This window comes from Paroedura picta, chromosome 3 (genome assembly GCF_049243985.1).
Source record: "Paroedura picta isolate Pp20150507F chromosome 3, Ppicta_v3.0, whole genome shotgun sequence".
NCBI classification, from domain to species: Eukaryota; Metazoa; Chordata; class Lepidosauria; order Squamata; family Gekkonidae; genus Paroedura; species Paroedura picta.
In genome coordinates, this window is record NC_135371.1 from 99,772,486 (window position 1) to 99,794,048 (window position 21,563).

The window sequence follows — 21,563 nt, forward strand, 5'->3', positions numbered from 1 at the left end:
GCGAAGGGGTGCTAATCTTCCAACAGGAGTTCCAGGAACAGAAGAATCCTGATACATATTTAACAAATTTAAAATACATATAAAAAATTAACTCCCACCCATTTGGGAAACCCTTCTAGGACCGTCAAGAGACCCCTTCTGTGTCTGGTTTCAGGAGAAAGAGCATAGCTATTAAAGGGCTGTCCCCTGAATCTTTTATTTTTGGTAAATTAAAAGTCGAGGGAAGCTTTAAGGCAAGAGAGTGCTGTAACAGCAAGAGCTCATTGGAACTTGAAGAAATGTGAGAACTGCCTTCAGGTTCCATTTCTCCTAAGCAACTCTACCTCTAAAGGCAGAACTATTTGCTACAGTATAACAGGCCTGCTTCAAGCATTCATCCTTTAAGGTAACCTCCCCACCCCATCATGCTGTTTTGTTTTTTTTCTCCATAAATAGTATTTATTTATTTATTTTTAAATTTCTAGGCCACCTCTATTGGAACACCAGCCTCTGGGCAGTTTACAACAGTGTTAAAAAATACAATAGAAATTTTAAAAATTAAAACAATTAAAATAAATTCACAATGAATCTGCCAAACAATTGATATCCCCAATTTGTTTTTCTTGGTTAGGATAGGCAGTGAGCTGTTGAGTTTTGATGGGGGAAGCCCTTTATGGTTGGTATATTTGTTCATCCAAACTGGCCTCAACCATAAACCACATGTAAAAATGTGGATCAACAAATTGTGTGACCATGGATCAAATTTTACCACATTTTGTAAAGGAAAAGGAGGACTCAAAATGGGCTGCCATTTTGTAGGGCAGCCCCATGTTTCTTATTATCTTAAATTCTTCTCTGACATAACCAGTCATACATGAAATGCAGTATCAAGGGGCTATTGACATTTTAAAAATTATTTCAGCTTCTGTCGCTGGCATTTTGCACAACTTATCTGTGCAACTGATGGTCCTACTACACATATGTGCTTTGTCTTCATTTGTATACAAGATACAGTAACACACTTACCTGTCCTGAAAAGGGATTACAACTGTAAAATTACTTCCAACCATCATAGCATTCCAGGATATTTTGCCAGAAATCAAAGAATTACCTGTTATCATCACAACATACCATTTGTGGAGAGAAGAAAGTAGGCTGCATTTTGCTGCGGGAGCCATCGTATTTTATTGATCTTCTCTTCTATCTCTAAGCTCTTCAGGTAATCGAACTCAGGTTCATGGCTCTGGAATGTGCTGTAAACATTATATTCTCCCCTGCGATGGGGCTGATTTTTGCTCTGTGGGAGAAGGAAAGAAACAATAAAGGGATTCTTAAAAGAGCAAGAGCAAGCAAATTTTCAATTGATTCTTTTGTTCTCAGAAGATTGTTAAAAAGAAGGGGAAGTGTCTGATTATGGTGACACATAACAGTTTAGATATCAAAGCAGACACAAGACATCTCTCCTGCACAATGAATCCTCCTCGTGTGTCAGTTTCTCTGCATGCTATTGATAGGATGCAGAAATAGCACCTTTGTTTCATTTTGTTTCAGGAATGAATGAAGGCCTCCCTATTGTTTATTCCCAAAGCAAAATGGCAGGACTAGATAATGCCTTGAATCAAGGGACACATTTTAGCTTGCCTCACACATCAAATTAGCTCTCTCTATTTTATTATAGACTAATAAAAGGTGAACAGGTTTTGCCTGCAGACTTACCCATGTTTAGCATAAGGGAAATAAACAACCCATGCATGGATGGAAAATCTACCACATGACTCGAGGCTGCCTTTGTCCTGGAAGGTGTTTATTTATATGTTACATTCTTATGCCACCCTTCCTTGTGGCTCAGGGTGGTTTACACAGAACACTGGCATAGTACAGTGCACTTTGTAACATCACGAAAACAACAATAACAATGCCTTCTATAACTGAAGATATAAATTCCTATAACATTTCGTATAACATTAACTTGTTAACTATGATCCCATAGGTTTGCCGGTGGGATCCAGTTCACAGGGAGGGGTTTCTGGGGGCCCGGCAGATGCTGTTGGTATAGTCGGTGTCAACCAAAGACCTGGCAGAAGAGCTCCATTTTGCAGGACCCATGGAACTGTGGAAGATCAAGCAGAGCCCTGATCACTTCATTCCATCATGTGGGAGGCAGGACAAAGAACATTCTGGCTCTTGTTGAGGTCCAACGTGCTTATTTGGGGCCAGGGATCACTAGCCAGTTGGAGGTAGTAGAGTGTAGAGCAACACAGGGCCTAGACCGTGTATAGCCTTAAAAGTGATTGCCAAAATCTTAAGCCTGATCATGAATTCAATTAGGAGCCAGTGCAGTTGTTGGGGAGCAGGCCGGATGTGGGACCTCCAGAGAACCCTGGCTGTGGCATTCTGGACCAGTTGCAGTTTCAGATCAAAGCTAAGGGTAGACCTGCATAGAGCAAGTTGCAGAAGACTAGTCAAGAGGTGACCATTGTATGGATCACTGTGCCTAGGTGATATGGGGCCAAGAAGGGTGCTAGTAGTTTGGCTTGGTGTTGATGGTAAAAAGCCAGCCATGCTACTCTTGTGACCAAAGACAGGGCAGCATCGAGGATCATGTCCAGGATCCTGGGGGAGTGAGCCATTGATATCCAAACCCTGTCCAGGTTGGGCAGATGCACTTCCTCGCTTAGACCCTTCCTGCCCAGTCCGTCTTTGAAGGGTTGAGCTTCAGATGACTCTGCTTGAGCCACCTCATCACTGCTTCCAGACATCTGGCTAAGGCTCCTGGGGGAGACTCAGGGTGATCATCCATCAGGAGGAAGAGCTGGGTGACATCTGCCCAGACTTCCAGCCCAAACTTTGGCACCAGCTAAGAGGACGCATGAAGATGTTAAACAGGACTGGAGAGAGGACCGCTCTCTCTGGGACTCCACATGTGAGCTAGTGGTGACCTGATAATCTCTCTTATTGCTACCTCTGTCCACCACCCCAGAGATAGGAGATTAGCCATTTGAGGGCTGTCCCCCGTATTCTGGTGTCAGTGAGACAGTGACCTAAAAGCTCGTGGTAGACCGTGTCAAGTGCTGCTCTGAGGTCTAATATCATGAGCAGCTCTGACCCACCTTGGTCCGGCTAGTGGCGGAGGTAATCCATTGGAGTGACTAGCGATGTTTCTACCACATGGCCAGGTTGGAAGCCTGACGGGGATGAGTCTAGAACTGAGGCTTCTTCCAGGAATGCTGATAATTGTTCTGTGAGAGTTCTTTCTATCATATTCCCCAGAAACACTAAGTGTGAGACTGGTCGGTAGGTTATCTGGCTCTCACAGGTCCAGAGATGTTTTGTTCAGCAATGGGCATACCACTGCCTCTTTTAGCCCTTCCGGGAATTCTCCCATTGAGAGGGAGAGGTTAATTATTGCCCGGAGGGGGAGGGATATTTTTAAATCAGTTGTTTTTAGTAGTCACAATAGGCAGGGGTCTAATGACCATGTAGCTGGCCACAATGTAACTAGCATTCTCTCCAATTCAGTCAGTGTGAATCATCTGAAGTTAGTGTTCTCTCCAGAGACTGCCAAGGGGCTACTAGTTTGCTTTCTGTGTCTAAGGCTGGAGGGAGGTCAGGGCAGAGTGTTGAGATTTTGTCTGCGAAATAGCTTGCAGATGCCTTACAATATTTGATTGATTAATGTTTCGGTGCTCTTCATCCAAGACTGTGAGAGCTCAAACTATTATAAATAACTGTGCTGGTTGTGAGTGCACAGATGCAATCAAAGACAAGTAAAAGTTGTGTTTTACTGACTTCACCGCCATCTCATGGACTTTTGCATGCTTTCTATAAGATGTTATTGATGCTCCATCATGGAGTCTTCCTCCAAACTCACTCTAGTCATCTCAGCTCCTGTTTTTTCTTGTAGAGCTCCTCATTTATACCAGGGGGGGGGGGCGCTTAGAATGGGGGCAAAGAGGACATCGGAGAGATATTTTGCCAATGGCGATCAGCATTTGGTCATGCCAGTTGCTGACCAATCCATTCAGAGAAGTGCAGGGAGGCACTAGGTCCCACAAAGCATTCAGGAATCCATTAGGATACATAAGTCTCTGTGGGCAAGCTAGAATCAGCACCCAACTGAGGAGGGGGTGGCAGTCTTAGCCGAGACTTCATAGTCGTTTGACCATGGCACGGCATTTGCCACAACCAGATCCACATCTGGACCTTTGCTGAAAATTAGGTTCAAGGTGTGGCTGGTCTGATGGGTAGGGCTGGAGACAAACTGCAAGAGTCATAGTATTGCCATGAGTGACATCAGGTCTAGCCCATTTTCAGAAGGCAGTAGTTCAGCATGGATGTTAAATGCTCCCAGGATTAGTAGTTTGGGGAACTATAATGACCAGGCTGCTGCTGCCTCCAGTAGAGCTGGCAGGACATTTGGAGGTGCATTGGACATATGATATACCAGCCAGCTGGCCATGTTTCAGTTGTGCCCCACCCAAGGCCAACACATTCAATTCCTGGGATTGACAACATGGGGAGTGCTCTGAAGGAGAAATCCTTACAGCTTAGGCCTGCCACACCTCCTCCCCACTCTGCCATCTGCAACTGATGGAGGACTGTGAACCCAGGAGGGCAACTGTTTCACCCTCCCTGGGCCATGCCTGCCAGGTCTACCTTCTGCACTGCAAAGCAGGCTTGCAGAGTATACGCTTTGCTTTGTTAATCAACCTGGCATTGCACAGCATCAGAGTCCGAGTTGGGTTATTCACCTTTGCTTCCATCCTAGTGATCCAAGAGACAGGGCGGGGATTAGAAGGGGTTCAAGCATGACCATATCTCAAATCCCATTTTTTGTCCAACCTCCTCCCACCACTCTCTCTGCCTTTTCCACTAATTATTGGGTTCCCTGACCTTCTTTGCCCCCCCTGCCCCCAATTGTTAACTCTCCCTTGGTTTTACCCGATGTTTATGGGCCATCCATGTCGGATGTTTAGTTCTGATTTCTACCACCTGATTTCTCTATGGGTTTTCAGCTGTTTCCATTTTTTTCCTCTTTCTATTTTTTCCTGGGGTACTTTATTGTTCCCTGGCTTTCTGCTTGGTTAGTCATTTTGTTTTGAATGAACTTTATTTCTTTCTGGAGGGATGGCTCCGATTTACAGTTATGGCATCTCAGGGTTGCCTAGTCCAATGATCCTGGTGTTAGCTCATTTTCTCTTGTGGGGGGGGGGAGACTGTCTCTTGAATTTATTGAGGCAGTGATTAAGTTCATTGATATTCCTTTTGGGTTTGTTTATTGATTGGGGGCGTAATTAAGTTCATTGGTGTTCCTTTTTAGTTTGTTAATTAGATTAGGTGAGGGAGGGTGGGGCTGTTTTAATTTCAGAGGGTTATTATTGTCAATATCTTTTGAATTAATTAGGGGATATTGAATAAATACAATAGAATTAGGTACATTGGATTAGTTAATTGAACATGGAATTAAACTGATCAGAATCTGAAATTTATTTTTTTGAGGTGAATGTTGTGCTGAGGTAATTGTTGGGTTTAGGCACATCTGTTTCCAATGTGCACCATTATTTCTGTACACGTTTTACTACCCGATGCTGTGGCTTAATGGGAAATGCCTGACCTGGTTAGGGTATGGGGAGGGGTTTGCAATTCCCTTCATCATAGATTATTTTCAGGCGATAGATGAATGTGACAGGTTAATCAATAAGGGTATGTTCACACATGCAAGCAAATGGATTATTTCCCCCATATAATTCCTCCATGTATAGGATGTCATACCTATATGTCAGTATCAACTCAGCTGTACATAGTTATTGCCTGTAGTGTTCAGTAACTACAAAGAATATGCAATTCAGTTTAATTTATCACCCCCCCCCAAAAAAAAAAAAAACACACGCACACACAGACACCAAATGACGGCTGATTCAGAGTTTGGGGATTAACTGAAATTAATCACACATCCCCCTAGAAATGCAATAGCTGAATCACAAACAGTCAAATCAGTTCAAGGTTTCGATTTTGGTTTCCTGAATTGATTTAACCCCATTATATCCTATGGAACTATTAAAGTCAATTTAAAATCTAGTGTAAGTCTATTCAGTAGTATGGAGGGAGGTTGAGGTAGAGACACCAAATCTGCAGCATAGCTGCTGGAGCCTCTAATAAAAATAACCGCCAAGTTTCAAAAAGATTGGACCAGGGGATCCAATTTTATAGGCACCTAATGAAGGGACCCCATGATTTCCAAAGGGGGGGGGGGGAGGAAGCAAAGGAATACAAATGCAGCAGAATATCCCAGAAAAGCCCTGCAGTGAAAGTGAAGGGGGGACATTTTTACAAGCCCAGCCCAATAACAAGACTGCCACAAAACTATCCAGCAGACCCAGAACCAAACTTGAGATTACTAAATTCATATCAGACAATCTCTGAAGTAGGAACTGAGCGGGAGGAGGCATTTCAACAGAAACATTTCTCAAGGGACAGCAGAACCACAGCAATCAATCAGTTGGCTGGGGGGTTAGATTCACAGAATTATAGAGTTGGAAGGGATCTCCAGGGTCATCTAGTCCAATACCCTGTACAATGCAGGAACTCACAACTACCTGCTCCACTGAGGAGCCATTCTAACTTCTGGATGTTTAGCTGGAAATTATTTTGTGATGCCTAACCAGAGTGGAGTAAAGCCATAACATCACCTCATGTGATCTGGACACTATACATCTTTTAATACAGTCCCAAATCCTCTTTACTTTTTTAGCCATCAAGTCACACTGCTTTTTAATTTTTTTATTTATTTAGCATTGCATTTCTATCCTACCACTCCCACAAGGGCTCGTGACGGCTAACTATCATAAAAACCCCAATACATAAAAACCCCATAACATTATAAAACATAACTCAACCATCCCCTTAAAATTCTCCAATCAGTGGCAAAAAACATCATAAAAACTTTAAGGTGGACGGCTTTTAATCCGCTCCAGATATGGCAAGAGTGGCAAGGGGGGGTCTAGGTCTTCTTCCATGCGTCAACCTCAACCATAGACCTGGTGGAAGAGCTCCGTCTTGCAGGCCCTGCTGAATGTCAAAAGCTCCCGCAGGGCCCATAGCTATTCCGGGAGCTCATTCCACCAGGTAGGGGAAAGCACTGAATAAGCCCTGGCCCTGGTCGAGGCCAACCGTGCTTCCCGGGGGCCGGGAATGACCAACAGATTTGTCCCCACAGAGTGCAAGGCCCTGCGGGAGACATAGGGCAAAAGGTGGTCCCTAAGGTATGTGGGGCCCAGACCGTGGAGGGCCTTGAAGGTAAGAACCAGTACCTTAAACCAGATCTGGGTAGCAACCAGCAACCAGTGGAGCTGCCTCAACACAAGCTGGATATGAGTCCTCCAAGATGTCCCAGCAAGGACCGTTGCAGCTGCATTTTGCAACAGCTGTAACTTCTGGATCAAGTCTAAAGGCAGGCCCACATAGAGTTAGTTACAGAAATCTATTCTGGAGATGACTGTCGCATGGATCACTGTGGGCAGATCGGGTACTTGGGGTACTTGTGGATTGTAAACTAAACATGAGCAGGCAGTGTGATGCAGTGGTAAAAAAGGCGAATGCCATTTTGGGCTGTATCGACAGGAGCATCACATCAAAATCACAAGATGTCATAGTCCCATTGTATACGGCACTGGTCAGACCACACCTGGAGTACTGTGTGCAGTTCTGGAGGCCTCACTTCAAGGACGTAGATAAAATTGAAAGGCTACAGAGGAGAGTGACGAGGATGATCTGGGGCCAAGGAACCAAGCCCTATGAAGATAGGTTGAGGGACTTGGGAATGTTCAGCCTGGAGAAAAGGAGGTTGAGAGGGGACATGATAGCCCTCTTTAAGTATTTGAAAAGTTGTCATTTGGAGGAGGGCAGGATGCTGTTCCCACTGGCTTCAGAGGAAAGGACACGCAGTAATGGGTTTAAACTACAAGTACAATTATATAGGCTAGATATCAGGAAAAAAATTTTCACAGTCAGAGTAGTTCAGCAATGGAATAGGCTGCCTAAGGAGGTGGTGAGCTCCCCCTCACTGGCAGTTTTCAAGCAAAGGTTGGATACACACTTTTCTTAGATGCTTTAGGATGTTTTGGGCTGATCCTGCGTTGAGGGCTGTATCGACTAGGGGCTGGACTAGATGGCCTGTATGGCCCCTTCCAACTCTATGATTCTATGTTCAGAGGACAGGTAGGGTGTTAGTAGTCTAGCCTGGCTGACTCATGTTCAGTGCATGGTCTATTAAGACCCCCAGATCCTTTTCACAAGTAGTACTGCCAGACAAGTCTTGCCCATCCTACAGTGATGCATATGATTTTTCCTACTTAAATGAAGAACTTAACATTTATCAGTACTGAAATTTTAGCCCAGTTTTCTAGCCTGTCAACATCATCCTGAAGATGGGGACAACATCTACTGTCTCCAATATTCTTGCATTTCACCAGTTCTCCAAGAATTGTCAAAAATAGTGGACAAGGGCTCAGATATTACATCTGCAAGTTCTTTTACTACCCTTGGATGCAATTCATCTGGCCCAGAGGATTTGGTTTCATTTAAAGAAAGGAAGTGTTTAAGGACTACCCATACAGTTAAACTAGGCCACAACTCGCATCACTCATCAAGTAAGATGATTTCGCCATGTTGAGCACAATTCCCCTTGCAAGATCAGAGCGAACAGAAGTTGAGCAGCACAGCCCTCTCTTCATCACCTGTTACAATGTCACTTCCTAGTCCCCACAATGGTCCGACCATGTCCTTCTTCTTTTTCTTAATTTGAATATAACAAGACCCTTTCTGGTTGTTTTTAGCATCACTGGCTAGCCTAAGCTTATACTGAGCACCAAAGGTGAGCCGGCAGCAGAGAGGAGGACGATCAGGAGAGGAGCAGCCAGAGAGGAGGACGATCAGGAGCTGCGGCCTGGTACTGACTGATGGTACCAGTCCCCAGGGGACCATTGTTGTATAGGACACTTTGGCTCTCTGGGTCTGTTCATCACTCTGGATCAGGATCTTTCATATTGGAATGGATCTATAACAGTCATGCAAGCCCTGCTCAACTGTCTTTGCTCTTCTTATGAAGCTGACTATACAGTTCCTCTTCTCAAACTGTATGTCTTACCGTGTTGGACTGGTTACTGTGCATTCAGTGTAGGGCAGCTGATCAACCCCTCTTCAACCACAAGCCTGATTCAACCCCTCTTCAACCACAAGCCTGATGGCAATCGGCAGAAAAGAAAAGTCACCTCTACTAGCTGCCTTGTCACAGATGACAGTCCACAGCTACCAGATCTGGTTGTTCAAGGGCAGCAGATTGAGCTGGGCAACCAACAGCCGCATTGGAAGCAGTGCCTCACACAGTGCCAGCTGTCAGAGAAGTAGCGAGCTGCTCCTCCTGTTGCTGCTGTCCAGACTGGGGCTGCTGTTGCTGCCATGCTCAATGAAGTGAAGCTGCTGCTAACTTTGCTGCTGCCACCCCAGCTCCATCCCCCCTGCTGGGCCCACCCACTGCTTGTGGAAGGGCATTGCCTCCATGTGCCCAGCCTGCCGTTCTCCTGCTTTGACCTCAGCCCAGGTGCTGCACTCAACTGGGCCAGGGAGAGACCAGCTGCAGCACCACAAGCTCATCCCTGGCTGCCCACTTGTCACTAAACAATTTTGAGACAACAAGGCCTCAGCTCTGCTGGCTTCATGCCTGCCCAGAAGGCATTTATGCCCTTTAAATTTGACTCTCGGGCCATCCTGAAAAATCCTGAAAATATTTTCAGGATTTGGGGGGATTGGCCATTTGGGATAGTTGAAATCCAGCCCCAATTTACATCTGCCTGAAAGAACAGCCAGAAAAATACCAATAAGGTTTTTTTTTTGGCAATTTATTCGGCTCAGATATACTGAATGTACATCCCTAATCAGAATCCTACTGTACAACATAATAGATACCTTTAATATATGATGGGTTTAACAATATCACTTGTGGGGAGTAAGTAGACCTTATCCTTATTTGTTTTATCAGTGAATAGTGTAATGATGATTCTGCAAATCCAAGCCTCACACATTTACATGACACGACTACAGTTAGCTAGAGCACAGAACTCTTAGAATCTTTCTTGCGTTAAAAGTTAGTGAGATAATTTTTGTGCTCCATTGGCATTTATTTCACATTGACAAATTATTGACTACAACCCAATAAACAGTACCAATACTGTTCACTGAGAGCATAGGTTATATATACAAAATTGGGCAAAGGAGAAAACTTCAAGCTCCTGTACTCTTCCTCAGTGTACCTAAAACCTTTGTGGAATCATGTTTCAGAGCTTATGCAAATGAATGTCAGTATCAACAGTCCCATCTTTCTCTTTCCCATAATTGATTAATTATATTGCAGCATCTACATACATGGGCCATAATTCATATTAGAACTCAACCTGGGTTTCTTGACGGCCCGGGAGAGGTTTTCTGAATGGGTGGAAGTCACTTAATTTTTAATATATTTTTAAATGTGTTGAACATTTATTGGATAATATGACCATATATATGTCAACCTGCCTCCCCCTCCCAAAATGTCTAATGAAGGGCCTGGAGGAGGTGAGAAGGGAGGGGTCCTAGATGCGTGTGTACCCAGCTATGCTTCCTAACCATATTCGGCATAATCACACCTCTTCTGGGAGCTTTTGAAGCCTGAAGAATGTTTCAGGGGTTTTTTAATGGTAAAAAAGTTTTAAAAGGCTAATCCAAGGAAACAAGCCAGTCCTAAGGGCTTCAGCTTCCAATATGATATTTATTTTTCTGTTATTTATCATTAATTAATTAATTATTCTGATTCATTAATTATATTTATTTATTTATTAATGTTCCAGTTATCAGCAAGCCTAACAAAAAGGGAAAGATGTGAGCAATTATACCAACAAAAGCAAATACTGTTCCCTCATTGACCGTTTATGCACTGGAGGTTTCATGCCTGGCTGCAGGCTGGAGTTTTAGTCATGGCAGGTTGCCCTACCTCTTCCTGCACCCACATGGGGGGAGCATTTGGCCTGGTGCACCTCATCCGTCCCAGATTTGTGCTTCTGCACAGGAGCTGGGGCACTGAAGTTCCCAGTGTATAAACGGTCATTGTGATATTATTATATATAAAATCTGGGCATACATTCTGTTGTTTTGATCTTCCAATAGTGTAAAGCAGCACCCCTGGTGCTCAGAGTCTGAAACCAGCAAACTGATAAAACCCAATGGACTCTGCCATCAAAGGATATATGGTAGGCTCATAAAATTGCAATATGTAAACTGATGCAAAGTAAAACTAGTCAAAAAAAGCCCTACTGATGGTTTTTAAAAAGCCAACCATGATGTGGCTGAGCAAATAAGTCAGTTGGGTTTCTTTGAATATGTGATGCTCCAGCAGAATCCGGTTTACATTATATTCTCACCCTTCAATGACTGCTAAAGGAAGCAAAAGGATGCAGAAAACACAACATTTGCAGGATGCTTTATGAGACAGAAACTGCCCTATTGATGTTAATGGGCTTTTTTGCAATTTTTAGCTTCCTGGAAGAGAAGCAAGGGTGAAGAATGACATGCAAAGATTAAGCAGCAGCAGGAAGCTTCTTTTAAAAGGATAAAAATAGGCATTTTTGCATTCACCAGCACTTACCTCCTGCTCACGCTGAAATATTACAACGCGACCCCCCTTGTCCCCTGTCGCTAGTAATTCTCCTGTGTGGTTGAATTCTACTGTAGAGATAATGTCAGCTGAAAAGAAAAAGACAAAGGCAATTTAAGTTAACTGCTGACTGGTGTTGCACAGGCATCTAAGGAAATTGTTGCCTATATGGTTACAGGAACAGCTACTGTCAGGGCTTTGCTTCCCCAGTGAAATTTCTAAGAAGCACTTACATCTTTGATTGTACTTGAAAACCATTACAGGAATTCAGAGACATTAATAGCAGGAAACTGGGCAAAGTTTAAACCTTCATAAACAACAATAGTTGGATAATGAGATTCCTCTTTTGTTACTGGCAAGAGCACCTGGAGGGCTAATGTCAGCCAAGAGTATGATATTAGGCCCTTCACAGCACACTTTACTAGTGCTAGCCAATACTAGGGGGTTCAGTATTTCACGGGAAGGGAGTCATCTTGTGATGGTCAGGATAGGTTTGCTGGGAACAGATTTTTCAGTTCCATAAAAGAAAAACTTGGGAGGCATGTGCTCTAGTACTGGAAAGCACTGAAATAAAACTACATTCAAAAAAGAGGGAAGATTTACACAGTGGTAAATGTGTAAATGAAGCAAATGAAAGAAGTACCCTTCAGCATCATTGGGCAGGGAGGGGGGGGCAATGGTACTGCCTGCACTCCCATTTTTCCCCACTGTTGATCCTGTGGAATTCTGATCGATCTGAACCTGGATCTTGTAACATATCTGCAACATTCCTTTTTCCCAACTGGAAACAGCTTTTACTAAGATGCAACATTCTGCACTTGAATTGTCAGTCTCCTCTCTGCTTCCTGCTTGATCAAGTGGGGCAGTGGTCACATGCACTTTCATCTTACTACCTGGCTGGCTCTCAAGCTGGCATTGAAGGAGCACCAGGCTGGAGAGGACTTTATTTCCAGCCTTTTGTCCCCTGACTCAACAGCCAGAGCAAGATGGGGGGGGGAGTCTTCTACAAATAGGCTTGAGGGGGACCATGCTATGTCAGCTGTGGTGTCATGGAGAAGAGGGTGAAAAATAAACCGAAAAAACCCATGGACATCTACACTTGCAATACTGAGCTTTCAGAGCACGTTTCTCAGATTTAGTGAATAATATCCACTCCCAGATAACCGTGGAGAAAAGGTTAATTGCGGATGTTGCAGATGGAAAATTTAAAGTGATCAAAATCAAAACGGGAATCAAAATCAAAACGGGAAAGTTGTAGATTGCTTATTAACATTCAGACTGTTATAGGATAAAAGCCCAGTACAGATAAGACCAATGTTTCCAAAGCTATTTGTAGAAATGGATTGTTCAGCCTAGAAAGGCCATACCCAGTAAATACATGAGCTCCCCTAAAAAGTCTTGTCTCTAGCACTGAGAACCACAGGATTAGATGGAATGTTGTGCTAGTTCTTGCTCATATTCATCCCAATCACCAGGAAGCCTCTTGCCACAAATACAGGCTTAATCCATATTAACAAACTCTACTGCCATTGAGTTCCACCAGCACTTGCATTCACCCCACACTCTTCTCCCTCAAAAATAATTCTGACTGCTTAAGTTGCGACACTCACAACCCTACAGGATATCTATGGACAAGCAACCTTTTAATAATCTATATGTAAACACTAGAGGGCATCACCCCAAGGGTCAGACATGACTCGGTGCTTGCACAGGGGATACCTTTACCTTTACCTTTAAAGAACAATACATATGGATCCAGATACAATGTTCATTCCTAAAGCAAACAATTTTTCAACAAAGCTTAGGAGTTTGTTTCCTTTCATACTCATGCACTACCCAGTAACTTTTCCATGCTCACTGTATATCATGTCGTCCTGATATCCCAATCATTTTGGGATTTTGTACATAGTCCAATAAGTAACAATGTAGCCAGAATTCTTGTGCTGTGATCAGTTTTAGTACCATCTGTTGTCTAGACAGATTGGTTATGCAGCAAAACAACAGGACTACTGCCTCAAAGTTAAAATTACATCAGCATTTAAAAATATTTGTGATGCAACCAATTGCGTATTTTTGTGATCTTAATTATTTTCTGAGCTGCAAACCATTTCATTCAGTTCCCCCCCCCTGAGAAGTGGTATAATATAATTATTACTAAATACAAACCATTTCCTGCATCCCAACTTCCATTTGTATTGCATACGTTCTTAAAGTGGGACATAAATACTGTAAGTAAAGAATATTACTGACAGCAATTCTTTTATATAAATTACTCACAGATCTGACCATCTCAAATATTTAGAATTATTCCAGTTCCAATGGAATCTTGAGTTAGCATTTCTTATTAGTAAGAAAACTAATATCCTGCACTGTGTAGGAATGTCTTAAATATTCCATGATTCAAGTTATGTTAAGGATGTCAATATTGCCCATTTTTAAAGTGCTACTTCAGACCATGCTATTTAACCATAACAAATTTTGAAAGTATTAGAATTCTCCATCCACGCAATGACATCTGATTCTGCACACCATTGCTTGTCTTTTACCACACTATTCCATTGAGAAATGCTCCCCTTCTACTTGTAAATGTTTTTTGTTAATGCTTCAATAAAACGCTACAATAAAGGATGCTTAGGAAATACTGTAAAAAAAGTACGGGAAGGTCTGGAAGGTGCACAAAACATTTCAATGCTGTGGGGAAGCTGGAAAAAGATTTCCTGGTAGCAACAGTCTGTATTTGGAAGCCAAGGTTTCTAGCACAGCTTCCAAACACAGATTAAATCATATATATTGTATGTTTACCCTTTTTTCTTGGACACCACAAAATATATATCAAAGATCAGTATTATAGCGCCAAGATTGCAGCCATTTTTCCCATTTTCTGAATCTGCTCTTTAGTTACAGTATCTGGAAGCTTGATAGAATTCAAAATTATTCAATTATTAAAAAGCAAAATAAAGTGAACTAAATTTGCTAAAATACACTGGCCCTTCTGCAAGAATTTACAAAAGCTTTGCTTCAAAAAGGCTGGAGTGAGAAGTGTTTACAATGCATCAAGGTAGGCAGGTAACCTGCTGATGAGTCAATTTATCACAGCTATTCTTAGAAAAAAATGTCAGAGGTTAATTCCATTGCAATTATTCTCCTTCGCAGCAACTGCACTTGAGTGCAGCTTGCCAGTGAAAGTGATTGCTAGGGAGAGAAAAATATGGCTTTCAACATAGCAAAATTGCTGGCTAAAGACTTAGTTTTAAAAATGAAAGCTTTACACATTTTTACCATATGGTATTCATTTCCATTGTGTGAGAGACTGAGTTTAATGGTACTGTAATTGGCCTTAATTTCAGATTAACATACACATTCTAGCTTTCCTTACAAACTTTCGCTGTTGCTCTTACAAAGCATGTAAGCATATATGAATATGGATATTAATGAATAAGAGAAAGACTTAGTTGAATATATGCAGAAGCACTGGCCTGAACATATCCTAATTTTGAACTCAGCAACAGTGGTGCCATTTGGAACATCAGCAATGGCAAAGAAGTATAATTCCCTTCCAACCCTAACCCCCAAGCCTACATGTTGTATTGGATATACATGAAAAAGACCAATGTAAGGGAATGAGGTAATAATATTCAACTATTCCTAGTGTGCACTTATTTGCCATCTTTCACCCGCTGGCAGGGTTCCTGCTGGCCAAGACCCAATTCCCAGTTACCTACATCTACTAATGTATAGGACTGGATTGCATAGCTGAATTTTAAAAAATGGTGTAAATTGACAGTGCCTGATGACACAGTTCCCCCAGACAGATGCCCAACTCCTTGCTAATTTTGCTCTTCCTGTTGATGGCCAAGGTTTAGGAAGGGAAAAAAATAACAGATAAATGACTGGCTATGTTATTGGTGTCATCAGGAAATGTTAGGGTCTTTGGATCATGTTACTGTGATGAGGCTCTTCTTTTGGGAGATGGTTTGCACCTCACAAGGGTGGGAAAAGGTATATTTGAGAAGAGTCTTGCAGACCTGGGGAGGAGGGCTTTAAACTAAGTCCAATGGGGGAGTGAGACGTACATTAGTTCAATGATGATAATTGTAGATGGGAACACTGCAGATTTAAAGGGAACTATTAACTTACAGGAAAGTTCAAAAAATTAAAGCCTGGGGCCTGTGAGTCTTTGGGTAAAAATAAAAGAAGTAGGAAATAATAGTGGTATTATCGTGGGGTCTGCTACAGGCTGCCGGGCCAGGCAGAGGACTTAGATGAGATGTTTCTAGAACAGATTACAAAGTTCTCAGAGTGATGGGACCTAGTGGTCATGGGCGATTTCAATTGCCCATATATCTGTTAGAAGACCAGCTCTGCTAAAAATCAAAAGTCCAATAGAATCTTGAATTGTCTCAGTGACAACTGCATTTCCCAGAAAGTGGAATGGGCAACCAGGGGGTCCTGTATTTTAGACTTGATTCTCACCAATAGGGAAGAACTAATTGACGAGGTAAAAGTTGTAGGTGTACTTGTAGAAGTGAGCATATGATCTTGGACTTTATGATGTTGGGGAACAGAAACTTAAAGTTATGTTGGGTAGAATCCTGTGGTCAGAAAAACTTAAGGAGATGCAAGTCCAAGAAGGTTGGGAGTGTCACAAAAGTGAAATACTGAAGGCACAATTGCAGACAATTCCCTTGAGAAGGAAAACTGGAAGGAACCTAAAGAAACCAGGGTGGCTCCATAAACAGCTTCAAAAATTATTGAGTAATAAAAAAGATTCATTTAGGAAATGGAAGGAGGACCTTATAGCCAAGGAGGAATATAAACAAATAACCAGTGCATGTAGGGAGAGTGTTAGAAAAGCTAAAGCTCAGTATGAGCTTAGGCTAGCAAGAAATGTTAAGAACAATATTCAAAGTAAGAAAACAAATAGGGGCATGGTAGGACCATTATGGGGACAAGAAAGTGACTTTGTAACAGGTGGTGAAGAGAGAGCTGAGCTGCTCAATTCCTACTTTTCAGTCTTCTCTTGTGAGGGGAATCATGCTCAATGTAGCACAATCATTTCATGCGATGAGGGATGGGAGTTGTGGCCTAGGATCTCTGTAGGGATAAGTACATGAACACCTAATTTCTTTAAATGAAACCAAATCCTCAGGGGTTGATGAATTGCATCCAAGGGTACTAAAAGAATTTGCAGATGTAATTTCTGAGCCTCTGTCCATTATTTTTGACAATTCATGGAGAACAGGTGAAGTGCCAGAAGATTGGAGGAGGGCAAATGTTGTCACCATCTTCAAGTAGGGAGAAAAGGAGGCTCCAGATAACTACCGACCCATCAGCTTGATGTCTATAGCTGGCAAAATTTTAGAACATATCGTCCAACAGTTGGTCCTTGAGAAGCTAGAGCCGATGGCTGTAATTACTAGGAGTTAGAATGGCTTTCTCAACAAGTCATGTCACTACCTTGCAAGATCAGGGGAATTATGTGGACATAGTTTATATTGATATCAGTAAAGCTTTTGATAAGAATGATATTCTTGTTGACAGGTTGGTAAATGTGTTTTGGATCCCATTATTGTTAGGTGGATAGAGACCTGGTTGACAGATTACACCCAAAGGGTGCTTGTAAATGGTTTGTCATCTTCTTGGAGAGGAGTGACTAGACTGCCTCAGGGATCTGTCCCAGGCCCTGTGTTGTTCAATATAAATTATTTGGATGAAGGAATAGGAGGGTATTTATTAAATTTACAGATGACACTAAACTGGGAGGGATAGCAAATGCACCAGAAGACAGAATCAAGATACAGGATTATCTTGACAGGTTAGAAAACTGACCTAAAATCAGTAGTGATAAATGTAAAGTTCTTCATTTAGGTAGGAAAAATCATATGCGTCACTATAGGATGGGCAAGACGTGTCTTGGCAGTAGTATATATGAAAAAGATCTGGGGGTCTTAGTGGACCATACTTTGAACATGAGTCAGTGGTGTGACTCAGTGGCTAAAAAGGCAAACAGGATTTTGGGCTGTATTAAAAGAAGTATAGTGTCCAGATTCCGCAAGGTGATGTTATGGCTTTACTGCACTCTGGTTAGATCTCACTTGGAGTACTGTGTTCAGTTTTGGGCATCACAACTGAAGAATGATTTAGACAAACTGGAGCACATTCAGAGGAGGGCTATGAAGATGGTGAGGAGTTTGGAGACCAAGTCATATGAGGAAAGGTGGAGGGAGCTTGGTCTGTTTAGCCTGGTGAGATGACTAAGAGGTGATATGATAACCATCTTCAAATACTTGAAGGGTTGTCACACAAAGGATGGAGTAGAGTTATTTTCTGTTGCCCCAGAAGATCAGACAAGAACCAATGGGTTGAAATTAATTCAAAAGAATTTTCGGCTAAACATCCAGAAGAAATTCCTGACAGAGAGGTTCCTCAGTGGAACAGACTTCTCTGGGAGGTGATGAGTTCCCCTTCTTTGGAAGGAGAGGCTAGAGAGTCATCTGACAGAAAAGCTGATTTTATGAGCTTAAGCAGATTGTGAGTGAGTAGGCAGGAAGGGATGAGTCAGTGCTTGCTGTGACCCTTCCTTGCATACCCAGGGGATTGCTGATCACCACTGTGGGATGGCAGGTGAATTTCCTTCAGGCCAGGCTGGATCTGGAGATTTTTGGTGAGGGGCATGAAAATGGAGTCACTGTGGGTGGGCAGATAGTTGGGAGTTCCTGCACTGTGCAGGGGGTTGGATTAGATGACCCTGGAGGTCCTTTCCATCTCTATGGTTCTATGATTCTCAGAGCATAGCTACTGGACTGTATAAAACCCTTGCACCACCACCTACCTTGGTCCTGCAGACTCTGCTGACACCTTTGAATGTGAGCAGGGATGCCTTATCACACACACATTCCACATGAATATATTTCTCAGCATATTTGCCTCTTACAGGAATTTCCAGAGGACTGAAGGAATGTTGTTAAGGCCTTTCTTTGATTTAGCTGTATTTTGTAGCCATCAGCTTGCCTGGAACACCTAAGTAAACACTAATAAAAACTATCTTGGGCAAACACAATCTATCTCTTCCTGAGCACCCTCTTTAAACTTGAGAGTAGAAACTGACTGGTCCACTCATCTTGGATAATCTGTGATCATTCCACAGAAGAGTCTATATTTCTGGCTAGCTCATGGGTTCTATTTCCCATAGTCAATGAATGGGGTACCTTAAATCCCCAGCTTGATGATCATGTTTCATTCTATTTGTTCAATATCAATTTTCTCCATGGGCTCACTGTGACCAGATGGGTGTTTTCGTAGCACCAGTAAAAACTGACATTGCTTTACTAGGTAATTTCCAATATACAGAATATATGTAAGCTGTTTGCAAACACTGAAGAAGAGACCCATCTCTCACATTCAGTTACATTCACTGAAGAAGAGGCAAAATTACATGCACATTTAACAAGGGGACAAAACCTTGTACCTAAAAGCACTGTGACTGCTTGGCATATGTTGATAATGGTGCAACACAAGCACTGCAAGAGCAGGGGATCTGGGGTTGTGACAAGATAACAATGGATGGCTTAAGGCCTCTGCTCCCTTTCCAAACTGCCCACTCCCCAAATTGCTCTGGCCTAGGAGGAATTTTAAACTGAGGGTTGTTACAGGAACACCCAGATGACACAAGAGGGAAAGAGGTTCCCATTTTCCTGGTGAGATCTAGTTGACCTTAGCACATGTTATCATGATGTGCTTTTCCTCACCTCTGATCCAATTGGCTGTCAGAGCAAGAAGCAGGCAAATAAAGGGTAGACAACGACATCTTCTGACTGATTTTGACACTTTTGTACCCTGCCTTCCTATTCTTTTCAGTCACTGAAGATAAATTCATTTTAGAACTAAATCATATCCAAAGCAACTGCTTTAAAAATGAACAAGTTGACAATGGCCAGTCTCTAACAACTGAGTAGCTCCATTCTGAACAGGCTGCTATTTCTGAGTTGACTTCAAAGGCAGAACCACATAAAGCATGTTATGATGGTCCAACTGCAAGGTTACAAAAGCACAGAATGGCATCATTAGATCTGCTGAGTCTAGGAAGGAAGAGAGATGGCTATCAACTGCATTTGGTAAAAGGTGCTCTGGGCTATCTTTCCAACCTGACTTTAAAATAAAGAGATGAAGTCTGTGAGTATTCCAATCTGCTCTGAAAAAGCCAACTCCACTTTGTCCACCACCAGTGGATCCTAGTCTCCCCAAAGCTTTCCCTGTAAGGCTCCTACCAGACATACTTTTCTCCCAACCTCCTTTCCCCTCTCCTCCAGATGAATTCCTAGGCTTACTTCTGACTTCCTTCCCCTCTCCCCCTGCCTGGTGACATCACATTATTTCTATAATTCACTGATGCCTTTAATAAGAACTGCTTATCAGCCTTCCAACCCACTCTCGTCCTCGACTAAGCACCCTTGGTTCTGACTTAACAGTTCCACGGGGACTGCAAGACAGAGCTCTTCCACCAGGCATTTGGTCAAGGTTAGGGTTGGTAGATCTCTGGGTCCCCCTCCCCTCTTCCCTTTCCCCCCCGCTCCCTTCCTTGGATGACATCTCCATCTTAGATACTCTGTCCTCCTTGTTACGGGGGTCTGATGCCCACCAAGGAAGAGCTTGACTATGGGCAGATTTTGCCACTGCCTTGCTTCTTTGTTCCTTTGTTTTTGCTCTTTGTATTGCTAGGGCATTAATGGAGTTTTAAGGGTTTTTACTATTCTATTGTACTGATTTATTTTCATTATTATGCAAGTCGCTGCGAGCCGACTTGCTGCGACTAATAAGTTGAACTATAAACAAACAGACAGAAAAGTAGGTAGAGAGATCAAAATACTTATAAGCCCCGCCAGATACCATCCCCATGTAGGAAGGAAGGAAGGAAGGAAGGAAATAGCTTCCCCCTTGTTCTTCCTCTTCCTTCCTTAACTCTTCAACTCTATATTCCCCAAGATACATACTGCACAGTGCAGGCAAATGCTGTGTGTGTCACAATTAGGGTTTGTTGATGCCAGTGTACTTGAATATTCTTGTACTCCTATCAGTAAAATCTGTCTGATGGTTCTGCTGAGCAAAACCCAAGAGGAATGGGGCAAGGCCCTTTCCAGGGCTAATTGGGTATCTCAGTCAACCCCCGCTCCTGTCCCTTCTGTACTGACAGGAGGAGTCATCAGGGCAAGGCCAAGCAGCAATCACAAGGCAAGAGATTTCCAGGTGCAATGATGGCTACGACTTGATGCTCTACACCTAGCCCAGGCCCAGCAGTAACTTCCACAAAACTTGTGCAATTTGGCTCAGCCTGACAATGGCCACTACACTCATCTGATTGACTTACTACTGTATAATTTTAGAACTTGGCTCACCTTTTCCTAGGAAGAAGCTGCCAGGAAAAAGGAAGAACGGGAAGCTAAGAGCCAGTGTGGAATAGTGGTCCCAGTGTCAGAACAGGATATGGGAAACCCAGGTTCAAATCCCCACCTCAGCTGACAGGCCACCCTTCATCTCTGCCATCACAGCTCATCACTCCCACTTCAAAGAAGATGCTGTAGGGTCACCTCCATCCTAGAGAGGAGACTGATGGAGTGTCCTGGCAGGGCCTCAGTTAATTACTCTCAGCACTCCACAATTAAAGATACCTCTGTCCATCAGTCTCCAATTTTGACCTATTCATGTCCTTCACTATGTTTCCCCCTGAAATTAACCCCCCAAAATGGTAACGATATACGCCAGGTTTGTTATTCCTGTTTGGTCCTTGAAACTGTCAAACATCTTCATTTAGCTGTATGCTAATTTACTACTCATTTTGCCCCTCTAAGAATGGATAGGAGAATTGCAACAGAACAACAATACAATCCTAAGCAAAGTTAAACCC

At 42.8% G+C, this 21,563-nt stretch overlaps 1 protein-coding gene across 7 annotated transcripts in view; it reads right to left on the bottom strand.

The window, feature by feature from the left end:
- PPP2R2B (protein phosphatase 2 regulatory subunit Bbeta) overlaps positions 1 to 21,563 on the bottom strand; it is a 437,083-nt gene that overhangs the window by 125,346 nt on the left and 290,174 nt on the right. For all 7 annotated transcript variants that reach the window (XM_077326994.1, XM_077326995.1, XM_077326992.1 and 4 more), the window contains 2 exons: positions 11,654 to 11,751; positions 1,111 to 1,276 (listed from right to left, as the gene is read on the bottom strand). In XM_077326994.1, the coding sequence (XP_077183109.1) occupies positions 1,111 to 1,276; positions 11,654 to 11,751 (264 nt within the window). The remainder of the gene's footprint in view (positions 1 to 1,110; positions 1,277 to 11,653; positions 11,752 to 21,563) is intronic.